The sequence below is a fragment of the Pseudophryne corroboree genome, chromosome 9, assembly GCF_028390025.1.
Source record: "Pseudophryne corroboree isolate aPseCor3 chromosome 9, aPseCor3.hap2, whole genome shotgun sequence".
Lineage (NCBI taxonomy): Eukaryota > Metazoa > Chordata > Amphibia > Anura > Myobatrachidae > Pseudophryne > Pseudophryne corroboree.
Genome location: NC_086452.1, coordinates 7,182,429 through 7,209,113, shown reverse-complemented (window position 1 = coordinate 7,209,113; position 26,685 = coordinate 7,182,429). Strand labels below are relative to the sequence as shown.

The 26,685-nt window shown below is 49.7% G+C and overlaps 1 protein-coding gene across 3 annotated transcripts in view; it reads left to right on the top strand.

Annotated features, from left to right (window-relative positions):
* The window catches only part of LOC134957223 (cytochrome P450 4B1-like), a 207,554-nt gene that overhangs the window by 92,733 nt on the left and 88,136 nt on the right, over positions 1-26,685 (top strand). For all 3 annotated transcript variants that reach the window (XM_063938925.1, XM_063938926.1, XM_063938924.1), the window contains 3 exons: positions 2,907-2,951; positions 4,192-4,319; positions 12,999-13,123. In XM_063938925.1, coding sequence (XP_063794995.1) covers positions 2,907-2,951; positions 4,192-4,319; positions 12,999-13,123 — 298 coding nt within the window. The remainder of the gene's footprint in view (positions 1-2,906; positions 2,952-4,191; positions 4,320-12,998; positions 13,124-26,685) is intronic.

Here is a 26,685-nt window from a genome sequence, read left to right as displayed (position 1 = left end):
AAAAATTCTTTTGGGGATCTGCGGTCTCTTTTCCGGAGTCTACCAAGCTTTTCCAAAGAACTCATTTAATTAATGAGATGTGGGAAAATTTATAATCTGTTTCTTTTCCTTAAACATGTGCACCCTTGTGTCGGGGACCGAGGGTTCATCCTCAATATGCAACACATCCCTTATTACCACAATCATACACTGAATGGTTTTAGTCACCCTAGGGTGCAATTTTACTTCGTCATAGTCGACACTGGAATCAGAATCCGTGTCGGTAGTAGTGTCTAGTGTTAAGGGACGCTTTTGAGACCCCGACGGGCCCTGTGAGTCGGTCCAATCTGAAGATTGACCGCCTGATGTCCCCCCTAAACCAGCCTTATCAAGCCTTTTATGTAAAGATGTCACACTTGCATGCAACGTATGCCACATGTCCATCCAATCTGGAGTCGGCACAACCGACGGGGACACCCCACTCATTTGCTCTACCTACTCCTTGGAGAAGCCTTCCGCCTCAGACATGTCGACACACACGTACCGACACCCCACACACACAGGGAGTTACCTATAAGGGGACAAAACCCCAACCAGGCCCTTAGGAGAGACAGAGAGATAGAGTATGCCAGCACTTAAAAACACTGGAATATATGACCAGATAGCGCTATTATATGTTTATAATTGTAATCTCCACTCACTGCGTCTCCAAAGTGCTTCCCTCCAGTGGCAAACGCAGGATTTGCATGGGGGGGTTTCCAGAACCGGGTGGAGCCAATCACGGGGGTGGGGACTGAGGTGACCCAGTATATGCTGGGTCCGTAAAACTAGTGTGTGTGTGTGTGTGTGTGTGTGTGTGTGTGTGTGTGTGTGTGTGTGTATGTATATATATATATATATATATATATATATATATATACAAATACCTACACATATATATATATATACATACACATACATATACACATATACATAGCATAGTAAACATGAATACATATATATATATATATATATGTACACACACATACAGTACACATATATATACACATATATATATCTATATATCATGTGTGTGTGTGTGTGTGTGTGTGTGTGTGTGTGTTTATATGTATGTATGTATATACATGTGTATATGTGTATGCACATGGATATATATGTACTATAATTAAAATAAAGTAAACTTTTATTGCACTTACAAGTGCCACCAGGAAGACAGCAGGCTGCAGAGGACGCTAGACAGCCATTAATAATACTCATGCAGCTAAAAAAAAAAAAAAAAATTTTTAGTGGAGGGGGGTTTCTGGGTGCTCGGAAACCCCCCCTGGGTGCGCCACTGCCCTCCTCCTTTTTCCAGCCTGTGAAGCTCAGCAGGGGAGAGAACAGGGAGCCAGCGTTTCCTCATGCAGCCTCTGTGGAGAAAATGGCGCTGGTTAGTGCTGAGGATCAAGCCCCGCCCACCCGACGGCGGGCTTCGGTCCCATCATCATATACTAATAAAATGGCGGGGTCCGCGGATTTACTGTCCCACAGCCTAATCCATCGTATTTATGGCCATATTGAGGTTTATTGCTGCCCAGGGCGCCCCCCCCTGCACCCTGCACCCATCAGTGCCTGTTTGTGTGTATGTGACTGGGAGCAATGGCGCGCAGCTTACCGCTGCGCACTTACCTCATGAAGATCTGATGTCTTCTGCCGCCTGAAGTCTTTTCCTCAATACTCACCCGGCTTCTATCTACGGCATCTGTGAGGAGGACGGCGGCGCGGCTCCGGGACGAACCCCAGGTGAGACCTGTGTTCCGACTCCCTCTGGAGCTAATGGTGTCCAATAGCCTAGAAACAGTGCCCAACTTGACAAGCCAGCTCTGCTTCTCTCTCCTCAGTCCCACGATGCAGGGAGCCTGTTGCCAACAGGACTCCCTGAAAATAAAAAACCTAACAAAATTCTTTTTCCACAGAAAACTCTGGAGAGCTCTCTGCAGTGTACCCTTTCTCCTCTGGGCACAGAATCTAACTGAGGTCTGGAGGAGGGGCATAGAGGGAGGAGCCAGTGCACACCCATAGTCAAAGTTCTTTTTAGGTGCCCTATCTCCTGCGGAGCCCGTCTATACCCCATGGTCCTTACGGAGTCCCCAGCATCCTCTAGGACGTAAGAGAAATATAATTGTTTGTCACTGAATGAGTTTGACTGGACGGCCCTCAGACGTTAAGGGGTTTAATAAATCTCACCCTACTCTCTCTAAAGCTGGGCACACACTGGTAGATATATCTGCGATCAATTGATCTGCAGATATATCTATGGACGGATCGGGCAGTGTGCTGTGCATACACACTGCTCGATCCGTCGGGGACTGACATCATGAACTGGGTGGGCGTGTACACACGCCCACCCAGTTCAGCTGTCAATCACCGCCGGCGGCCGCAGCATGTGTACGGGCTGTCGGCCGACCGCCCCGTACACACACAGCGATGCGCCAATATATCGGTAGATATATTGGCCGTCGGCTGTGCTGTGCGGCCGACGCGATACGTCTGTGAACGACGGAGTTCACAGACGTATCGGCCGTACACACTGGCCGACGGTCCCGCGATATATCGGCCGTTCAAGAGAACGGCCGATATATCGACCAGTGTGTACGGGCCTTAAGGTTTGATACATCTCCCCCCCCCCTTCCCTGGTTTATGCACCATGTAGTCACTTGTAGTCACTTGCCTGGCACCAGCGTGCAGTGATATGCCGGGAGCAGCGATTTCCGCTTCTGTCCTATTGTGGAGCAGAGAAAAGATAATAATTCTGGTAATTAAATATTGTTGCTCAGTATCACAAAATGACGTTACTTAAGATAAGATGGGCAAACGCTGTGTATGTGTGACGTTCTAGAGCCATGTACCAAGGATATTGCATAAACAATACAACTGTTTCTTTACAGATCCAAAGGATAACTTTGTCTATGTCTTCATAACACCATGGATTGGTATGTAACAAGAGACTTTCATTATACATGTTATACCAGGCATTTTCAACCACGGTCCTCAAGGCACACCAACAGTGCAGGTTTTAGTGATATCCAGGCTGCAGCACAGATGGTTAAATCAAAATAACTGAGCTACTAATTAAGTCACCTGTGCTGGAGCCTGGATATCACTAAAACCTGCACTGTTGGTGTGCCTTGAGGACCGTGGTTGGGAATGCCTGTGTTATACCCTAACTGCCCCACAGTCACAGAAGGGTGCGCTGGGGAAGGGTGCGCTGGGGAAGGGTGCGCTGGGGAAGGGTGCGCTGGGGAAGGGTGCCCTGGGGAAGGGTAGGGTGCGCTGGGGAAGGGTGCGCTGGGGAAGGGTGCCCTGGGGAATGGAGTAATGGGGAACGGTGCGCTGGGGACGGGTAGGGTGCGCTGGGGAAGGGAGCGCTGGGAAAGGGTGCGCTGGGGAATGGAGTAATGGGGACTGGTGCGCTGGGGAAGGGTGCGCTGGGGACGGGTGCGCTGGGGACGGGTGCGCTGGGGAAGGGTGCGCTGGGAAAGGGTGCGCTGGGGAATGGAGTAATGGGGAAGGGTGTGCTGGGGAAGGGTAGGGTGCGCTGGGGAAGGGAGCGCTGGGGAAGGGTGCGCTGGGGAATGGAGTAATGGGGAAGGGTGCGCTGGGGAAGGGTAGGGAGCGCTGGGGAAGGGTTCGCTGGGGAAGGGTGCGCTGGGAAAGGGTGCACTGGGGAATGGAGTAATGGGGACGGGTGCGCTGGGGAATGGAGTAATGGGGACGGGTGCGCTGGGGAAGGGTGCGCTGGCGAATGGTCTTCCCGGCTGTGCTGGGGGGTGGGCAGCTTAAGTAAAGCATAATGAGCTTTGTACAAGGGGCTCTAATTTGCCTTTCTTTCCTCCCAGTATTCAGAGACTCTGTGACATGATAATTCGTACACTGTCATTAATATACTCTCCCACCGCCCCGCTGATGGTTACAGTATCAGATTGAGTCATGGTAGATGTGTCAATCGTTTCCCTAGTTGTTACCACCCCAGATTATTGCAGTGGGGCTGGTCGTTCATTCCGGGGTCAGTGGTGCGGTGCAGTGTTCATTTGCAGTGAAAGTGCGTGCAGTGTTATCTTCAGCGTGTACTTCGATACTCTTAACACAGGTGTGATGTTCTCCTGTATGCGCAGCGCGGCCAGTAGCAAATCATACCGCCATCGATGTGAAAGCCTGCATTTGTGTCACCAGGGAAAGGGCTGCTGGTGTTAGCGGGGAAGAAATGGTTCCAGCACCGCAAGCTGCTGACTCCGGCCTTCCACTATGACGTCCTGAAGCCGTATATCGGACTGATGTCAGACTGCACCAATACCATGCTGGTAAGGGGGGAGTCGGCTGAGCGGATGACTGGGCTGGCTATTATCTGATGGTGGCTACTACATAACTGGGACGTTTGGGCTATTATCTGATGGTGGCTACTACATAACTGAGACGTTTGATACACTGACTGTAGGAGGTGCTGCCAGCTAAGCGGAGAACATAGAACACATTACATATATCCAATAATAAAGGTATAATTGTGTGATGGACGCTTACGTTTTGGCGGCCACCTCTCAGCAGGACTAGTGACAGGAGACACGTCTTACCATAGAACACTGGGAGGAATTAATGACTCTAGGGCCTAATTCAGACCTGATCGCAGCAGCAAATTTGTTAGCTAATGGGCAAAACCATGTGCACTGCAGGTGGGGCAGATGTAACATGTGCAGAGAGACCTGGGTAACACCATGCTAGACTGCAGGTGAGGCAGATGCAACATGTGTAGAGAGACCTGGGTAACACCATGCTAGACTGCATGTGTGGCAGATTTAACATGTGCAGAGAGAGTTAGATTTGGGTGGGGTGTGTTCAATCTGAAATCTAAATTGCAGTGTAAAAATAAAGCAGCCAGTATTTACCCTGCACAGAAACATATAACCACCCACCCAAATCTAACTCTCTCTGCACATGTTACATCTGCCCCCCACCTGCACTGCACATGGTTTTGCCCAGTATCAAACAAACTTGCTGCTATTATCAGGTCTGAATTAGGCCCTTAGGGGGACATTTACTAAGCAGTGATAAGAGCAGAGAAGTGAGCCAGTGGAGAAGTTGCCCATGACAACCAATCAGCACTGAAGTAACATCTGTAATCCGCATACTATAAAATGATACAGAGCTGCTGATTGGTTGATGTGGCAACTTCTCCACTGGCTCACTTCTCCTCTCTTATCACTGCTTAGTAAATGTCCCCCTTAGTGTAATTTGGATGGATGTCTGCAGAGAAGAAGGAAACCGTGACCGGGTCGTAACTAGGGTGGGAGAGCAGTGTACCATCGCTGCCCCGTGGCTCCTTTACCTGCCATCTTGGGCACCTGCTGCCCCCCATCATAACATCACAAACCTAGTACACGGGGCCCCCACAGGTGCCCTCTCACCTGCCTCTGGCTCTGCAGCTTGGTAAGGAAGGATATGGGGGGTACTGTATATTGGGGAGAGGACGGGGGTCTGATGGAGATAATAGGGGATATGACTGCTGAGTAGTAATAAGTGTACGCCACATAAGTAACTGCAGTTAATAATTACAAATAGATGATATACGGGGAGATGTACTAAGCAGTGAAAAGAGTGTATATGTGAGCCAGTGGAGAAGTTTCCCATGGCAACCAATCAGCTACTCTGTGTACTTTTATAGTATGCAAATTATAAATGTTACTTCTATGCTGATTGGTTGCCATGGGCAACTTCTCCACTGGCTCACATATACACTCTTTTCACTGCTTAGTACATCTCCCCCTTAGTGGTTAGGGTTAGGCTGTGGGGGGGGGGGGGGAGGGTTAGGCTGCAGGGGAGGAGGAGGAGGTTAAGTTTAGGCTGATGGGGGCGGTTAGGTTACGATGCAGAGGGTTTGAGGAAGTTAGAGTTAGGCTGCAGGGTGGTTAGGTTTAGGCTGTGGTGGAGGTTAGGGCTAGGCTGCAGGGGGTATAAGGAGGTCAGGGTTAGGTTGCGGGGGGAGGAGGAGGTTAGGGTTAGGCTGTGGGGGGGGGGTGTTAAGTTTAGGCTGATGGGGGCGGTTAGGTTAGGATGCAGAGGGTTTGAGGAAGATAGAGTTAGGCTGCAGGGTGGTTAGGTTTAGGCTGTGGTGGAGGTTAGGGTTAGGCTGCAGGGGGTATAAGGAGGTCAGGGTTAGGTTGCAGGGGGGAGGAGGAGGTTAGGGTTAGGCTGCAGGGGGAGGTTAGGGTTAGGCTGCAGGGGGGAGGAGGAGGTTAGGGTTAGGCTGCAGGGGGAGGTTAGGGTTAGGCTGCAGGGGGGAGGAGGAGGTTAGGCTGCAGGGGGAAGTTAGGGTTAGGCTGCAGGGGGTATGAGGAGGTTAGGGTTAGGCTGCAGGGGAGGTTAGGGTTAGGCTGCAGGGGGAGGAGGTGGTGAGGGTTAGGCTGCAGGGGGTATAAGGAGGTCAGGGTTAGGTTGCAGGGGGGAGGAGGAGGTTAGGGTTAGGCTGCAGGGGGGAGGAGGAGGTTAGGGTTAGGCTGCAGGGGGAGGTTAGGGTTAGGCTGCAGTGGGTATGAGGAGGTTAGGGTTAGGCTGCAGGGGAGGTTAGGGTTAGGCTGCAGGGGGAGGAGGTGGTGAGGGTTAGGCTGCAGGGGGAGGTTAGGGTTAGGCTGCAGGGGGGAGGAGGAGGTTAGGGTTAGGCTGCAGGGGGAGGTTAGGGTTAGGCTGCAGGGGGGAGGAGGAGGTTAGGCTGCAGGGGGAAGTTAGGGTTAGGCTGCAGGGGGTATGAGGAGGTTAGGGTTAGGCTGCAGGGGAGGTTAGGGTTAGGCTGCAGGGGGAGGAGGTGGTGAGGGTTAGGCTGCAGGGGGTATAAGGAGGTCAGGGTTAGGTTGCAGGGGGGAGGAGGAGGTTAGGGTTAGGCTGCAGGGGGGAGGAGGAGGTTAGGGTTAGGCTGCAGGGGGAGGTTAGGGTTAGGCTGCAGTGGGTATGAGGAGGTTAGGGTTAGGCTGCAGGGGAGGTTAGGGTTAGGCTGCAGGGGGAGGAGGAGGTGAGGGTTAGGCTGATGGAGACAGTTAGGTTAGGATGCAGGGGGTATGAGCACTGGCGTCACAAGGTGGGTGCAGGGGGTGCGGCCCGCACCCAGGTGTCACCCGCCGAGGGGTGTCACCAAAGTGCCAGCTCCTGTTCAGTGACAGGAGTCGGGTGCTGCACTGTAACATTACGTGCAGCAACCCGGCTTCTGTCACTGTGTAGGAGAAGGCAACAGAGACATGCTAGTCTCCAGGGGCAGCCCGCACTTCCCGGACCCCAGGAATGACGAAAATGCGGGTCGTGGCGTGAAGCCACGCCCCATCTGTGTAGCTGCGCCCCATCCAGAGGGTCACTTTCTTAGCCACGCCCCCTCTCGTGAAGCCACGCCCCTTTAGCTGCCGCGCCGGGTGTAAAAGAGGTGAGTGACACCTCTGGGTATGAGGAAGTTAGGGTTAGGCTGCAGGGGGTTTTGGGTTAGGCTGTGGGGAAGATTAGGGTTAGGCTGTGGGGGGATGGTTAGGGTTAGACTGCGGGGGGATGGTTAGGGTTAGACTGCGGGGGGGTAGGGGGAGTAGGTTTGGTTTAGGCTGATAGGGGTGGTTAGGTTAGGCTGCAGGAGTTTGGGAAGTTAGGATTAGGCACTAGGGTTTGGCTGTAAGGAGAGGTTAGGGTTAGTCTGCAGGGAAAGGGGGAGGTTAGGTTTAGGCTGTGAGGGAAGAGGGAGTCTAGGGTTAGGCTAGGGGTTGATCCTGCCAGTAGCATATGCTTGTCTCAAAGATTAAGTCATGCACGTGTAAGTACACACGGCCGGTTCAGTGAAACTGCGAAAGGCTCATTAAATGAGTTATGGTTCCTTTGTGTCACCGGGGAGAGGGCTGCTGGTGTTAGCTGGAAAAAATGGTTCCAGCACCGCAAGCTGCTGACTCCGGCTTTCCACTACGGGTTAGGCTGCGGGAGGGGAAGTTAGGCTTAGACACTAGGGGGAGGGTTAGGGTTAGGCTGCAGGGAGAAGGGGAGCTCATGGTTAGGCACTAGGGAGATGGATAGAGTTAGTCTGTGGGGAGAGAAGGAGGTTAGGTTAGGCTGCAGGGGGAGGTTAGGCTTAGGCACTAGGTGGAGGGTTAGGCTTCGGGCGGGGGTAAGTTAGGGTTAGGCACTAGGTGGAGGGTTAGGCTTCGGGCAGGGGTAAGTTAGGGTTAGGCACTAGGGGGAGGGTTAGGCTTCGGGCGGGGGTAAGTTAGGGTTAGGCACTAGGTGTAGGGTTAGGCTTCGGGCGGGGGTAAGTTAGGGTTAGGCACTAGGGGGAGGGTTAGGCTTCGGGCGGGGGTAAGTTAGGGTTAGGCACTAGGGGGAGGGTTAGGCTTCGGGCGGGGGGTGAGTTAGGGTTAGGCACTAGGGGGAGGGTTAGGCTTTGGGCGAGGGTAAGTTAGGGTTAGACACTAGGGGGAGGGTTAGGCTTCGGGCGGGGGTAAGTTAGGGTTAGGCACTAGGGGGAGGGTTAGGCTTTGGGCGGGGGTAAGTTAGGGTTAGGCACTAGAGAGTTAGGCTGCAGGGGGAAGTTAGGGTTAGGCACTAGGGAGAGGGTTAGGCTTGGGCGGGGGTAAGTTAGGGTTAGGCACTAGGGGGGGAGGGTTAGGCTTCGGGCGGGGGTAAGTTAGGGTTAGGCACTAGAGGGAGGGTTAGGCTTCGGGCGGGGGTAAATTAGGGTTAGGCAATAGGGGGAGAGTTAGGCTGCAGGTGGAAGTTAGGGTTAGGCACTAGGGGGAGGGTTAGGCTTCGGGCAGGGGTAAGTTAGGGTTAGGCACTAGGGGGAGGGTTAGGCTTCGGGCGGGGGTAAGTTAGGGTTAGGCACTAGAGGGAGGGTTAGGCTTCGGGCGGGGGTAAGTTAGGGTTAGGCACTAGGTGGAGGGTTAGGCTTTGGGCGGGGGTAAGTTAGGGTTAGGCACTAGGGGGAGGGTTAGGCTTCGTGCGGGGGTAAGTTAGGGTTAGGCACTAGGGGGAGGGTTAGGCTTCGGGCGGGGGTAAATTAGGGTTAGGCACTAGGGGGAGGGTTAGGCTGCAGGGGGAAGTTAGGGTTAGGCACTAGGGGGAGGGTTAGGCTTCGGGCAGGGGTAAGTTAGGGTTAGGCAATAGGGGGAGAGTTAGGCTGCAGGGGGAAGTTAGGGTTAGGCACTAGGGGGAGGGTTAGGCTTCGGGCGGGGGTAAGTTAGGGTTAGGCACTAGAGGGAGGGTTAGGCTTCGGGCGGGGGTAAGTTAGGGTTAGGCACTAGAGGGAGGGTTAGGCTTTGGGCGGGGGTGAGTTAGGGTTAGGCACTAGGGGGAGGGTTAGGCTTCAGGCGGGGGTAAGTTAGGGTTAGGCACTAGGGGGAGGGTTAGGCTTCGGGTGGGGGTAAGTTAGGGTTAGGCATTAGAGGGAGGGTTAGGCTTCGGGCGGGGGTAAGTTAGGGTTAGGCACTAGAGGGAGGGTTAGGCTTTGGGCGGGGGTAAGTTAGGATTAGGCACTAGGGGGAGGGTTAGGCTTCGGGCGGGGTTAAGTTAGGGTTAGGCACTAGGGGGAGGGTTAGGCCTCGGGTGGGGGTAAGTTAGGGTTAGGCACTAGGGGGAGGGTTAGGCTTCGGGTGTGGGTAAGTTAGGGTTAGACACTAGGGAGGGTTAGGCTTTGGGCAGGGGTAAGTTAGGGTTAGGCACTAGGGGAAGGGTTAGGCTTCGGGTGGGGGTAAGTTAGGGTTAGGCATTAGAGGGAGGGTTAGGCTTCGGGCGGGGGTAAGTTAGGGTTAGACACTAGGGGGAGGGTTAGGCTTCGGGCAGGGGTAAATTAGGGTTAGACACTAGGGAGGGTTAGGCTTCGGGCGGGGGTAAGTTAGGGTTAGGCACTAGGGGGAGGTTTAGGCTTTGGGCAGGGGTAATTTAGGGTTAGGCACTAGGTGGAGGGTTAGGCTTCGGGCGGGGGGAAAGTGAGGATTAGGCTTCGAGCGGGGGTAACTTAGGGTTAAGCACTAGGGGGAGGGTTAGGCTTCGGGCGGGCGTAAGTTAGGGTTAGGCACTAGGGGGAGGGTTAGGCTTCGGGCGGGGGTAAGTTAGGGTTAGGCACTAGGGGAGGGTTTGGCTTCGGTCGGGGGTAAGTTAGGGTTAGGCACTAGGTGGAGGGATAGGCTTCGGTGGGGGTAAGTTAGGGTTAGGCACTAGGTGGAGGGTTATGCTTTGGCCGGTGGTAAATTAGGGTTAGGCACTAGGGGGAGGGTTAGGCTTCGGGTGGGGGTAAGTTAGGGTTAGGCAGTAGGGGGAGGGTTAGGCTTCGGGCGGGGGTAAATTAGCGTTAGGCACTAGGGGGAGGGTTAGGCTTCGGACGGGGGTAAGTTAGGGTTAGACACTAGGGGGAGGTTTAGGCTACGGATGGGGGTAAGTTAGGGTTAGGCTTCGAGTGGGGGTAAGTTAGGGTTAGGCACTAGGGGGAGGGTTAGGCTTTGGGTGGGGGTGAGTTAGGGTTAGGCACTAGTGGGAGGGTTAGGCTTCAGGCAGGGGTAAGTTAGGGTTAGGCACTAGGGGGAGGGTTAGGCTACGGGTGGGGGTAAGTTAGGCACTAGGGGGAGGGTTTGGCTTCGGGCGGGGGTAAGTTAGGGTTAGGCACTAGGGGGAGGGTTAGGCTTCGGACGGGGGTAAGTTAGAGTTAGGCACTAGGGGGAGGGTTAGGCTACGGGTGGGGGTAAGTTAGGGTTAGGCACTAGGGGGAGGGTTAGGCTACGGTGGGGGGTAAGTTAGGGTTAGGCACTAAGGGGAGGGTTAGGCTTCGGGTGGGGGTAAGTTAGGGTTAGGCACTAGGGGGAGGGTTAGGCTTTGGGCGGGGGTGAGTTAGGGTTAGGCACTAGTGGGAGGGTTAGGCTTTGGGCGGGGGTAAGTTAGGGTTAGGCACTAGGGGGAGGGTTAGGCTTCGGGCAGGGGTAAGTTAGGGTTAGGCACTAGGGGGAGGGTTAGGCTTTGGGCGGGGGTAAGTTAGGGTTAGGCACTAGGGGGAGGGTTAGGCTTCGGGCGGGGGTAAGTTAGGGTTAGGCACTAGGGGGAGGGTTAGGCTTTGGGCGGGGGTTTGTTAGGGTTAGGCACTAGGAGGAAGGTTAGGCTTTGGAAGGAGGGGTGACGCTGGAGCCAGGAGAACCTGGAGCTGCCACTAGGAGAAGGTAAGAAGCCACTAAGCATGTTGACCGTTTAGCCGACATGCTGCATGTTGACACGATAAGTGTCGACCACAGTGAGTATTAGCAATAGGAATAACAGATATTACAAGACATGGAAATAAGGAGAAGAGATAAGTAGCAAATAAAAGGTAACTACAATAGCAATACAATAAAACTCGTACATTATATCTGCAGCTATTGTCCATAGTGCAGACCCAAGACGCCATCTAGAGCAGAGGTCTATCCAGGTGATTGTCTCAACTCACTCACATGCCTCCCTCCGCTGCAAGTGACGATGACATGCTCTAGATGGCATCCTGGGACTGCAATACCTTGTACAGCCCCTGCCTGAGAGTATATGAAGGGGCCGTCACAGTTTATTATAAGGACTGCATTATATATATAATCCCTGCCTGTGAGTAATCGAGGAGGTGCGTATCCCCATCATTGCCTCATGGTAAGAGCCATCTTAATAGAGGACTACACAAATCAGTTGGATCTTATTTTAATAGTGGCTACAGTGTATACAGCTGGAAATGACTCGCTTCCATCTATATAATTGATAATCAATCAATTGATTGATTTTATATAGTCCAGTATATGAAATGTATATGTTTTATATGAGATCAGACAGTGTGTGTCATTTTAGCTTGTTTTAAATGTAATAAATATTGTACTGACTGAATAATTGCTCCCGTTTCCTGCTGAATATTAATTAGGTTAGTCGCTGAGAGCGCCGGAGTAATACGACGATGCTCTGGTGCGGAGACAGCTGATCCAGAGATCATCACTGCCCGCTATTCTTTCCATTTCACTGCTACTCACATAATGGTGAGACTTAGCACTGCTGACTCGTTGCTACCCATATCTGACTTCTGGCAGATGGAGCCAAGTGGTGATGGAGGGTTCCAAACGCACCCCTGTCTGTAACCGGTACTGCTTCCCAAAGGAACAAATACCACCTGGAGATGCAGGGAGAAATGTGGTATATTCAGAGCTTGATGATCGTAGGTCCCCATACTAGATTATGGGGACAGCGGATCAGATCGGGGCAGTAAGGGACTGTACCTTTATAATGATTAGACCTGACACTTTATACATAAGTATAAATGAAGTGATGATGAATAGACCTGTAAATGTCATGGTTCGCACTACAGTATGTATATAACGCGTTTCGCAAGATGTGGCTTCAGATGGGATGTAGGGTATATAATACTATATAATATTGCTGTTTTATTTATATTTATTTCATTCACTTATTTTCACATATCTTATAGTATTTTTTGTCATTTCCGTACAACACCCGCTAATTGTTATCACTATTTGTATTGCAGAGTATATTGTAAATAATATTTATTTAGTTTTATTTTCCTTTTCCATTTTACAGTAGTCTAATACTCAATTCTTACCACACTATACTTTCTGCCTCTTTCCCTTACACATGATCACGTTTATAATACTATATTTGTATGGTTTATTGTCTTTCATTACTAGCTTACCTTTATATCCAACTACAATGAGCAGAACCCAGCCACTAGTTTGACCACTTTATTCTGGACACATGAGCGGATCCAGGTCAGAAGATCAGGACCAATCACACTAAGCGCCTTCCCCTTTCCCACAGACATCCAATCAAACATCACAACACACACCAATCACACACAGCGCTCCATGGCAACACGCTAAATAAGTACTGTGCGTTACTGAATAGGCTCGGAGTGCCAACATGGCAGGTACTCCTACCAAGCGTTATGTTTCTGGTACAGACATCATTGCTCACTTTACTACGAAGGTAATTTCATATTGTTATTGACATCACATCTTCTCTAGGATAAATGGGAGAAGCTGGTCCCCGATCAGAAGCCGCTGGAGCTCTTCCATTATGTCAGCCTCATGACCCTGGACAGCATTATGAAATGCGCCTTCAGTTACGAGAGCAACTGCCAGAATGACAGGTTGGTACCTGGTGGGCACTTACTGCTCCTCATACAGTGTTCTGTGACTGCAGCCAACACCAGCAAAATACATCTAAAGCAAAGGTGAAGAGACCTCTTAAATTGTAGTCATGACCATCCAGATCAGAGAGATCTTGATATTTATCTACAGTCATTGTTCCTGACCTGGCTACTATGCGTACCTACAGTCATTGTTCCTGACCTGGCTACTGTGCATACTTAGTCATTGTTCCTGACCTAGCTACTGTGTGTACCTACAGTCATTGTTCCTGACCTAGCTACTATGCGTACCTACAGTCATTGTTCCTGACCTGGCTACTGTGCATACTTAGTCATTGTTCCTGACCTAGCTACTGTGTGTACCTACAGTCATTGTTCCTGACCTAGCTACTATGCGTACCTACAGTCATTGTTCCTGACCTAGCTACTGTGTGTACCTACAGTCATTGTTCCTGACCTAGCTACTATGCGTACCTACAGTCATTGTTCCTGACCTAGCTACTATGCGTACCTACAGTCATTGTTCCTGACCTAGCTACTATGCGTACCTACAGTCATTGTTCCTGACCTAGCTACTATGCGTACCTACAGTCATTGTTCCTGACCTGGCTACTGTGCATACTTAGTCATTGTTCCTGACCTAGCTACTGTGTGTACCTACAGTCATTGTTCCTGACCTAGCTACTATGCGTACCTACAGTCATTGTTCCTGACCTGGCTACTGTGCATACTTAGTCATTGTTCCTGACCTAGCTACTGTGTGTACCTACAGTCATTGTTCCTGACCTAGCTACTATGCGTACCTACAGTCATTGTTCCTGACCTAGCTACTGTGTGTACCTACAGTCATTGTTCCTGACCTAGCTACTATGCGTACCTACAGTCATTGTTCCTGACCTAGCTACTATGCGTACCTACAGTCATTGTTCCTGACCTAGCTACTATGCGTACCTACAGTCATTGTTCCTGACCTAGTTACTATGCGTACCTATAGTCATTGTTCCTGACCTAGCTACTATGCGTACCTACAGTCATTGTTCCTGACCTAGCTACTATGCGTACCTACAGTCATTGTTCCTGACCTGTCTACTGTGTGTACCTACAGTCATTGTTCCTGACCTGGCTGCTGTGTGTACCTACAGTCATTGTTCCTGACCTGACTACTATGCATACCTACAGTTATTGTTCCTGACCTGACTACTGTGCATACCTACAGTCATTGTTCCTGACCTAGCTACTATGCGTACCTACAGTCATTGTTCCTGACCTGGCTACTGTGCATACCTACAGTCATTGTTCCTGACCTGGCTACTGTGCGTACCTACAGTCATTGTTCCTGACCTAGCTACTGTGCGTACCTACAGTCATTGTTCCTGACCTAGCTACTATGCGTACCTACAGTCATTGTTCCTGACCTAGCTACTATGCGTACCTACAGTCATTGTTCCTGACCTAGCTACTATGCGTACCTACAGTCATTGTTCCTGACCTAGCTACTATGCGTACCTACAGTCATTGTTCCTGACCTAGCTACTGTGTGTACCTACAGTCATTTTTTACTGACCTAGCTACTATGCGTACCTACAGTCATTGTTCCTGACCTAGCTACTATGCGTACCTACAGTCATTGTTTCTGACCTAGCTACTATGCGTACCTACAGTCATTGTTCCTGACCTGTCTACTTTGTGTACCTACAGTCATTGTTCCTGACCTGGCTGCTGTGTGTACCTACAGTCATTGTTCCTGACCTGACTACTGTGCATACCTACAGTCATTGTTCCTGACCTAGCTACTATGCGTACCTACAGTCATTGTTCCTGACCTGGCTACTGTGCATACCTACAGTCATTGTTCCTGACCTGGCTACTGTGTGTACCTAAAGTCATTGTTCCTGACCTGGCTACTGTGCGTACCTACAGTCATTGTTCCTGACCTAGCTACTGTGTGTACCTACAGTCATTGTTCCTGACCTAGCTACTATGCGTACCTACAGTCATTGTTCCTGACCTGGCTACTGTGCATACCTACAGTCATTGTTCCTGACCTGGCTACTGTGTGTACCTACAGTCATTGTTCCTGACCTGGCTACTGTGTGTACCTACAGTCATTGTTCCTGACCTGGCTACTGTGTGTACCTACAGTCATTGTTCCTGACCTGGCTACTGTGTGTACCTACAGTCATTGTTCCTGACCTGGCTACTGTGTGTACCTACAGTCATTGTTCCTGACCTAGCTACTATGCGTACCTACAGTCATTGTTCCTGACCTGACTACTGTGTGTACCTACAGTCATTGTTCCTGACCTGACTACTGTGTGTACCTACAGTCATTGTTCCTGACCTGACTACTGTGCATACCTAGTCATTGTTCCTGACCTAGCTACTGTGTGTACCTGCAGTCATTGTTCCTGACCTGACTACTGTGTGTACCTACAGTCATTGTTCCTGACCTGACTACTGTGCATACCTACAGTCATTGTTCCTGACCTGACTACTGTGCATACCTAGTCATTGTTCCTGACCTAGCTACTGTGCATACCTACCGTCATTGTTCCTGACCTAGCTACTGTGCGTACCTACAGTCATTGTTCCTGACCTGACTACTGTGCATACCTACAGTCATTGTTCCTGACCTAGCTACTATGCGTACCTACAGTCACTGTTCCTGACCTGACTACTGTGCATACCTACAGTCATTGTTCCTGACCTAGCTACTATGCGTACCTACAGTCATTGTTCCTGACCTGACTACTGTGCATACTTAGTCATTGTTCCTGACCTGACTACTGTGTGTACCTACAGTCATTGTTCCTGACCTGACTACTGTGCGTACCTACAGTCATTGTTCCTGACCTGGCTACTGTGCATACCTACAGTCATTGTTCCTGACCTAGCTACTATGCGTACCTACAGTCATTGTTCCTGACCTGACTACTGTGTGTACCTACAGTCATTGTTCCTGACCTGACTACTGTGTGTACCTACAGTCATTGTTCCTGACCTGACTACTGTGCATACCTACAGTCATTGTTCCTGACCTGACTACTGTGTGTACCTACAGTCATTGTTCCTGACCTGACTACTGTGCATACCTACAGTCATTGTTCCTGACCTGACTACTGTGTGTACCTACAGTCATTGTTCCTGACCTGACTACTGTGCATACCTAGTCATTGTTCCTGACCTGACTACTGTGTGTACCTACAGTCATTGTTCCTGACCTGACTACTGTGTGTACCTACAGTCATTGTTCCTGACCTGACTACTGTGCATACCTAGTCATTGTTCCTGACCTAGCTACTGTGCATACCTACCGTCATTGTTCCTGACCTAGCTACTGTGCATACCTACAGTCATTGTTCCTGACCTGACTACTGTGCATACCTACAGTCATTGTTCCTGACCTAGCTACTATGCGTACCTACAGTCATTGTTCCTGACCTGACTACTGTGTGTACCTACAGTCATTATTCCTGACCTGACTACTGTGTGTACCTACAGTCATTGTTCCTGACCTAGCTACTATGCGTACCTACAGTCATTGTTCCTGACCTGACTACTGTGCATACTTAGTCATTGTTCCTGACCTGACTACTGTGTGTACCTACAGTCATTGTTCCTGACCTGACTACTATGCGTACCTACAGTCATTGTTCCTGACCTGACTACTGTGCATACCCAGGGCCGGTGCAAGGATTCTCAGCACCCTAGGCAAATCTTCGGAAACTCCCCCCCCCCCCCCTTATCCCAAATACCCAGTCCCTCAGGTGAAAAAGTGTGGGGGCGCCATCTTAAAGGTTCCACAGCCACCGCCTGAAAAAGAAGCGTCACTCCACGCATATAAAGGACGACTACATGGCAGCCAGTTGGGATACACCCTTTCAAGGCCTATTTATTCCAGCTGAATTTTCATCAGGATGATCAAAACACAGTCTCAGATCATTATATTAAAATAATTCATATGGTGAAATAATCTTGCATTGAAAAAAAATATTATATATATATATATACACACACACACACACACATACACACACACACAGTATATAGTGGATTTATTAGTATATATATATATATATATATATATATATATACACACACACAGGGTGTAGTATGGCAGGCCAGCTGTCGGGATCCCAGCGCTCAGCATACTGGCGCCGGGATCCTGACCGCCGGAATGCCGGAAGCGTGGGTAGCACAAAAGAGCCCCTTGCGGGCTTGCTGCGCTCGCCATGCTGCGGGCACAGTGGCATACTTATTCTCCCTCCAGGGGTGTCGTGGACACCCCAAGAGGGAGAATAGTTGTCGGCACTGGTATGCTGAGCGCCGGGATCCCGACAGCCGGCCAGTCGAGTGCCACCCTATATACACTTTAGTCTGTCCCTGGATTTTTTGCCCAAAGTCACACAAAAAAATGTATATACAGAACTAGGGAGGTGCTGCTGCAGAGCCTCTTGCCAGTCACATGACTGACAGCCGGCTGAGGTGCGAGGCAAATGTTGCCTACTCCTGATATGGTGCATACAATGTATAGTATTAGTAAGAATTCAGGAGACTGTGCAAGTGTTGTGTATAGAACATCTGTGGCCATAGAAGTGATAGGCACCCAGCAATTTTGATATAAATATTCCCCCAATGGTAGGTGCCAGCAGTAAATATGTAAATACAAGGCTACCTGCCTGTAGGCTTATTATTCCTGCTGGTCATCAGCTTCGTTGTGCAAATGGTCGGCTGGGAGGGGGAGAGGAAGATCAACCGTTGGTTGGAGAAGCACTGGTCGCTGCTGTAAATCTTGCCATCCTGGGTGAATGTGCTGCCCCCATCCTCCAGCAGCTCCTCTCCTTACGCAGCTTGTCAGCGTAGGTAGGGAGCGGTTCTTCTCCCTGGTCATCGCGGCAGCAGGGAAGGGGGAGAGCGAGCGGTGCAGGAGGGGGAGGCGCCGAGGCAGGGATAGGACCCGGGCATCCAACACCTGGTAAGCAGGCGCATCGCATCCCACACAGCGCACATCCTGTGACATAGCATACTGCACTCCGCTCAGTCAGCACCGCCCTCCAAGTGCCGGCGCTCATAGGCAGCTGCCTAAAGCTGCCTAATGGTAGCGCCGGCCCTGTGCATACCTAGTCATTGTTCCTGACCTAGCTACTGTGCGTACCTACAGTCATTGTTCCTGACCTAGCTACTGTGTGTACCTACAGTCATTGTTCCTGACCTAGCTACTGTGTGTACCTACAGTCATTGTTCCTGACCTAGCTACTATGCGTACCTACAGTCATTGTTCCTGACCTAGCTACTGTGCATACCTACAGTCATTGTTCCTGACCTAGCTACTGTGTGTACCTACAGTCATTGTTCCTGACCTAGCTACTGTGCATACCTACAGTCATTGTTCCTGACCTGACTACTGTGCGTATCTACAGTCATTATTCCTGACCTACCTACTGTGTGTACCTACAGTCATTGTTCCTGACCTGGCTACTGTGCATACCTACAGTCATTGTTCCTGGCCTAGCTACTGTGCATACCTACAGTCACTGTTTGTGACCTGGCTACTGTGCATACCTACAGTCATTGTTCCTGACCTAGCTACTATGCGTACCTACAGTCACTGTTCGTGACCTGTCTACTGTGCATACCTACAGTCATTGTTCCTGACCTAGCTACTGTGCATACCTACAGTCATTGTTCCTGACCTGACTACTGTGCGTATCTACAGTCATTATTCCTGACCTACCTACTGTGTGTACCTACAGTCATTGTTCCTGACCTGGCTACTGTGCATACCTACAGTCATTATTCCTGACCTACCTACTGTGTGTACCTACAGTCATTGTTCCTGACCTGACTACTGTGTGTACCTACATTCATTGTTCCTGACCTAGCTACTGTGTGTACCTACAGTCATTGTTCCTGACCTGTCTACTGTGCGTACCTACAGTCATTGTTCCTGACCTGTCTACTGTGTGTACCTACAGTCATTGTTCCTGACCTGTCTACTGTGTGTACCTACAGTCATTGTTCCTGACCTGACTACTGTGTGTACCTACATTCATTGTTCCTGACCTAGCTACTGTGTGTACCTACAGTCATTGTTCCTGACCTGTCTACTGTGCGTACCTACAGTCATTGTTCCTGACCTGTCTACTGTGTGTACCTACAGTCATTGTTCCTGACCTAGCTACTATGCGTACCTACAGTCATTGTTCCTGACCTAGCTACTATGCGTACCTACAGTCATTGTTCCTGACCTGGCTACTGTGCGTACCTACAGTCATTGTTCCTGACCTACCTATTGTGTGTACCTACAGTCATTGTTCCTGACCTGGCTACTGTGTGTACCTACAGTCATTGTTCCTGACCTAGCTACTATGCGTACCTACAGTCATTGTTCCTGACCTAGCTACTATGCGTACCTACAGTCATTGTTCCTGACCTGACTACTGTGTGTACCTACAGTCATTGTTCCTGACCTACCTATTGTGTGTACCTACAGTCATTGTTCCTGACCTGGCTACTGTGTGTACCTACAGTCATTGTTCCTGACCTGGCTACTGTGTGTACCTACAGTCATTGTTCCTGACCTGGCTACTGTGTGTACCTACAGTCATTGTTCCTGACCCAGCTACTGTGTGTACCTACAGTCATTGTTCCTGACCTGGCTACTGTGTGTACCTACAGTCATTGTTCCTGACCTGTCTACTGTGTGTACCTACAGTCATTGTTCCTGACCTGGCTACTGTGTGTACCTACAGTCATTGTTCCTGACCCAGCTACTGTGTGTACCTACAGTCATTGTTCCTGACCTGGCTACTGTGTGTACCTACAGTCATTGTTCCTGACCTGTCTACTGTGTGTACCTACAGTTATTGTTCCTGACCCAGCTACTGTGTGTACCTACAGTCATTGTTCCTGACCTAGCTACTATGCGTACCTACAGTCATTGTTCCTGACCTGGCTACTGTGTGTACCTACAGTCATTGTTCCTGACCTGACTACTGTGTGTACCTACAGTCATTGTTCCTGACCTACCTATTGTGTGTACCTACAGTCATTGTTCCTGACCTGGCTACTGTGTGTACCTACAGTCATTGTTCCTGACCTGGCTACTGTGTGTACCTACAGTCATTGTTCCTGACCTGTCTACTGTGTGTACCTACAGTCATTGTTCCTGACCTGTCTACTGTGTGTACCTACAGTCATTGTTCCTGACCTAGCTACTATGCGTACCTACAGTCATTGTTCCTGACCTAGCTACTATGCGTACCTACAGTCATTGTTCCTGACCTGGCTACTGTGCGTACCTACAGTCATTGTTCCTGACCTGGCTACTGTGTGTACCTACAGTCATTGTTCCTGACCTAGCTACTATGTGTACCTACAGTCATTGTTCCTGACCTGGCTACTGTGCGTACCTACAGTCATTGTTCCTGACCTGGCTACTGTGTGTACCTACAGTCACTGTTCCTGACCTGTCTACTGTGTGTACCTACAGTTATTGTTCCTGACCCAGCTACTGTGTGTACCTACAGTCATTGTTCCTGACCTAGATACTATGCGTACCTACAGTCATTGTTCCTGACCTGGCTACTGTGTGTACCTACAGTCATTGTTCCTGACCTGTCTACTGTGTGTACCTACAGTTATTGTTCCTGACCCAGCTACTGTGTGTACCTACAGTCATTGTTCCTGACCTAGCTACTATGCGTACCTACAGTCATTGTTCCTGACCTGGCTACTGTGTGTACCTACAGTCATTGTTCCTGACCTGACTACTGTGTGTACCTACAGTCATTGTTCCTGACCTACCTATTGTGTGTACCTACAGTCATTGTTCCTGACCTGGCTACTGTGTGTACCTACAGTCATTGTTCCTGACCTGGCTACTGTGTGTACCTACAGTCATTGTTCCTGACCTGGCTACTGTGTGTACCTACAGTCATTGTTCCTGACCCAGCTACTGTGTGTACCTACAGTCATTGTTCCTGACCTGGCTACTGTGTGTACCTACAGTCATTGTTCCTGACCTGTCTACTGTGTGTACCTACAGTCATTGTTCCTGACCCGGCTACTGTGTGTACCTACAGTCATTGTTCCTGACCCAGCTACTGTGTGTACCTACAGTCATTGTTCCTGACCTGGCTACTGTGTGTACCTACAGTCATTGTTCCTGACCTGTCTACTGTGTGTACCTACAGTTATTGTTCCTGACCTAGCTACTATGCGTACCTACAGTCATTGTTCCTGACCTAGCTACTATGCGTACCTACAGTCATTGTTCCTGACCTGACTACTGTGTGTACCTACAGTCATTGTTCCTGACCTGACTACTGTGTGTACCTACAGTCATTGTTCCTGACCTACCTATTGTGTGTACCTACAGTCATTGTTCCTGACCTGGCTACTGTGTGTACCTACAGTCATTGTTCCTGACCTGGCTACTGTGTGTACCTACAGTCATTGTTCCTGACCTGGCTACTGTGTGTACCTACAGTCATTGTTCCTGACCCAGCTACTGTGTGTACCTACAGTCATTGTTCCTGACCTGGCTACTGTGTGTACCTACAGTCATTGTTCCTGACCTGTCTACTGTGTGTACCTACAGTCATTGTTCCTGACCTGGCTACTGTGTGTACCTACAGTCATTGTTCCTGACCCGGCTACTGTGTGTACCTACAGTCATTGTTCCTGACCTGGCTACTGTGTGTACCTACAGTCATTGTTCCTGACCTGGCTACTGTGTGTACCTACAGTCATTGTTCCTGACCTGGCTACTGTGTGTACCTACAGTCATTGTTCCTGACCTGGATGCTGTGAGTACCTACAGTCATTGTTCCTGACCTGGCTACTGTGCGTACCTACAGTCATTGTTCCTGACCTAGCTACTATGTGTACCTACAGTCATTGTTCCTGACCTGTCTACTGTGTGTACCTACAGTCATTGTTCCTGACCTGACTACTGTGTATACCTACAGTCATTGTTCCTGACCTGGCTACTGTGTGTACCTACAGTCATTGTTCCTGACCTGGCTACTGTGTGTACCTACAGTCATTGTTCCTGACCTGGCTACTGTGTGTACCTACAGTCATTGTTCCTGACCTAGCTACTGTGTGTACCTACAGTCATTGTTCCTGACCTGGCTACTGTGCGTACCTACAGTCATTGTTCCTGACCTACCTACTGTGTGTACCTACAGTCATTGTTCCTGACCTGGCTACTGTGCGTACCTACAGTCATTGTTCCTGACCTGGCTACTATGCGTACCTACAGTCATTGTTCCTGACCTGTCTACTGTGTGTACCTACAGTCATTGTTCCTGACCTGGCTACTATGCGTACCTACAGTCATTGTTCCTGACCTGTCTACTGTGTGTACCTACAGTCATTGTTCCTGACCTAGCTACTGTGTGTACCTACAGTCATTGTTCCTGACCTGGCTACTGTGTGTACCTACAGTCATTGTTCCTGACCTACCTACTGTGTGTACCTACAGTCATTGTTCCTGACCTGGCTACTGTGCGTACCTACAGTCATTGTTCCTGACCTGGCTACTATGCGTACCTACAGTCATTGTTCCTGACCTGTCTACTGTGTGTACCTACAGTCATTGTTCCTGACCTAGCTACTGTGTGTACCTACAGTCATTGTTCCTGACCTGGCTACTGTGCGTACCTACAGTCATTGTTCCTGACCTGGCTGCTGTGAGTACCTACAGTCATTGTTCCTGACCTGGCTACTGTGCGTACCTACAGTCATTGTTCCTGACCTGGCTGCTGTGCGTATCTACAGTCATTGGGGTAAATTTACTAAGCTCCCGATTTTGACCGAGATGCCGTTTTTTCATCAAAGTGTCATCTCGGTAATTTACTAAGCAATAATCACGGCAGTGATGAGGGCATTCGTAATTTTTTGCAAGTCCAAGAAAAAAATTACGAATGAATACACCATCGGTCAAAACGCGGCTGTTTAAGTATGAATCTCGGTAATTTACTAAGAAGTGCAAAGCAAAAAACAAACAAACACTGCCGTGAAAAATTACAACTCGTAAAAAAGTGCAAAAAAAAAACAGACCTGCTTTTTTTTTCCGTGATTGGATAGGCATGCAGGGATCCATGTGATCCGTGCATGTATATCAGTGGGAAGGGGTGGGAAAGTTGTTATTTTATTAAAAAAAATTGCGTGGGGTCCCCCCTCCTAAGCATAACCAGCCTCGGGCTCTTTGAGCCGATCCTGGTTGCAGAAATATGGGGAAAAAATTGACAGGGGTTCCCCCATATTTAAGCAACCAGCATCGGGCTCTGCGCCTGGTCCTGGTTCCAAAAATACGGGGGACAAAAAGAGTAGGGGTCCCCCGTATTTTTAAAACCAGCACCGGGCTCCACTAGCTGGACAGATAATGCCACAGCCGGGGGTCACTTTGATATAGTGCCCTGCGGCCGTGGCATAAAAAATCCAACTAGTCACCACTGGCCGGGGTACCCTGGGGGAGTGGGGACCCCTTCAATCAAGGGGTCCCCCCCCCAGCCACCCAAGGGCCAGGGGTGAAGCCCGAGGCTGTCCCCCCCCATCCAATGGGCAGCGGATGGGGAGGCTGATAGCCTTTTGTGATAATGAAAAGATATTGTTTTTAGTAGCAGTACTACAAGGCCCAGCAAGCCTCCCCCGCATGCTGGTACTTGGAGAACCACAAGTACCAGCATGCGACGGAAAAACGGGCCCGCTGGTACCTGTAGTACTACTACTAAAAAAATACCCAAAAAAAGACAAGACACACACACCGTGAAAGTAAAGATTTATTACATACATGCACACAAACATACATACATACTTACCTTATGTTCACACGAGGGTCTGTCCTCTTCTCCAGTAGAATCCAAGGGGTACCTGTTGAATAAATTCTACTCACCAGATCCCGGGTCCCAGGCTCCTCGGGGCATCCATTTGTAATCCACGTACTTGCATAAAATAAGAAAACGGAAAGCCGAGCCACGAACTGAAAGGGGCCCCATGTTTTCACATGGGACTCCTTACCCCGAATGCCAGAAACCCACTCTGACTTCTGTCTAAGTGGGTTTCTTCAGCCAATCAGGGAGCGCCACGTTGTAGCACTCTCCTGATCGGCTGTGTGCTCCTGTACTGAGTGACAGGCGGCACACGGCAGTGTTACAATGTAGCGCCTATGCGCTCCATTGTAACCAATGGTGGGAACTTTCTGCTCAGCGGTGACGTCACTTTAGGTCAACCGCAGGGCAGAAAGTTCCCAGCATTGGTTACAATGGAGCGCATAGGCGCTACATTGTAACACTGCCGTGTGCCGCCTGTCATACAGTACAGGAGCACACAGCCGATCAGGAGAGTGCTACAACGTGGCGCTCCATGATTGGCTGAAGAAACCCACTTAGACAGAAGTCAGAGTGGGTTTCTGGCATTCGGGGTAAGGAGTCCCATGTGAAAACATGGGGCCCCTTTCAGTTCGTGGCTCGGCTTTCTGTTTTCTTATTTTATGCAAGTACGTGGATTACAAATGGATGCCCCGAGGAGCCTGGGACCCGCGATCTGGTGAGTAGAATTTATTCAACAGGTACCCCTTGGATTCTACTGGAGAAGAGGACCGACCTGCGTGTGAACATAAGGTAAGTATGTATGTATGTTTGTGTGCATGTATGTAATAAATCTTTACTTTCACGGTGTGTGTGTCTTGTCTTTTTTTGGGTATTTTTTTAGTAGTAGTACTACAGGTACCAGCGGGCCCGTTTTTCCGTCGCATGCTGGTACTTGTGGTTCTCCAAGTACCAGCATGCGGGGGAGGCTTGCTGGGCCTTGTAGTACTGCTACTAAAAACAATATCTTTTCATTATCACAAAAGGCTATCAACCTCCCCATCCGCAGCCCATTGGATGGGGGGGGACAGCCTCGGGCTTCACCCCTGGCCCTTGGGTGGCTGGGGGGGGGACCCCTTGATTGAAGGGGTCCCCACTCCCCCAGGGTACCCCGGCCAGGGGTGACTAGTTGGATTTTTGATGCCACGGCCGCAGGGCACTATATCAAAGTGACCCCCGGCTGTGGCATTATCTGTCCAGCTAGTGGAGCCCGGTGCTGGTTTTAAAAATACAGGGGACCCCTACTCTTTTTGTCCCCCGTATTTTTGGAACCAGGACCAGGCGCAGAGCCCGATGCTGGTTGCTTAAATATGGGGGAACCCCTGTCATTTTTCCCCCCATATTTCTGCAACCAGGATCGGCTCAAAGAGCCCGAGGCTGGTTATGCTTAGGAGGGGGGACCCCACGCAATTTTTTTTTTGGATTTTACAGTGTTTAATTTAAAAAAAAAAAAAAAAATGAACCCCAGCACGGATCACACAGATCCGGCCGAGATTCATTGTAAAAAAGTCGGCAGTGTTTTGCTAATCACTGCCGTAAAAAAAAAAAAAAAAACACGAATGACATCGACATCGGAACAAAAGAAAAACCCGAATACGACAGCTTAGTAAATCCATCGTAACAAATTCAAAAAGTTGCAGTTTTACACTTTCGATGTCATTCGTGATTGAACTTTGACCTGAAACGGGAAAACACGAATCTTAGTAAATTTACCCCATTGTTCCTGACCTGGCTGCTGTGCGTACCTACAGTCATTGTTCCTGACCTGGCTACTGTGCGTACCTACAGTCATTGTTCTTGACCTGGCTGCTGTGTGTACCTACAGTCATTGTTCCTGACCTGGCTGCTGTGCATACCTACAGTCATTGTTCCTGACCTGACTACTGTGCATACCTACAGTCATTGTTCCTGACCTGACTACTGTGCATACCTACAGTCATTGTTCCTGACCTGACTACTGTGTGTACCTACATTCATTGTTCCTGACCCAGCTATTGTGTATACCTACAGTTATTGTTCCTGACCTGGCTGCTGTGCATACCTACATTCATTGTTCCTGACCCAGCTATTGTGTATACCTACAGTCATTGTTCCTGACCTGGCTACTATGCGTACCTACAGTCATTGTTCCTGACCTGACTACTGTGCATACCTACAGTCATTGTTCCTGACCTGACTACTGTGCGTACCTACATTCATTGTTCCTGACCCAGCTATTGTGTATACCTACAGTTATTGTTCCTGACCTGGCTGCTGTGCATACCTACATTCATTGTTCCTGACCCAGCTATTGTGTATACCTACAGTCATTGTTCCTGACCTGGCTACTATGCGTACCTACAGTCATTGTTCCTGACCTGACTACTGTGCATACCTACAGTCATTGTTCCTGACCTGACTACTGTGTGTACCTACAGTCATTGTTCCTGACCTAGCTACTATGCGTACCTACAGTCATTGTTCCTGACCTGACTACTGTGTGTACCTACAGTCATTGTTCCTGACCTGACTACTGTGCATACCTACAGTCATTGTTCCTGACCTGGCTACTATGCGTACCTACAGTCATTGTTCCTGACCTGACTACTGTGCATACCTACAGTCATTGTTCCTGACCTGACTACTGTGTGTACCTACAGTCATTGTTCCTGACCTGACTACTGTGCGTACCTACAGTCATTGTTC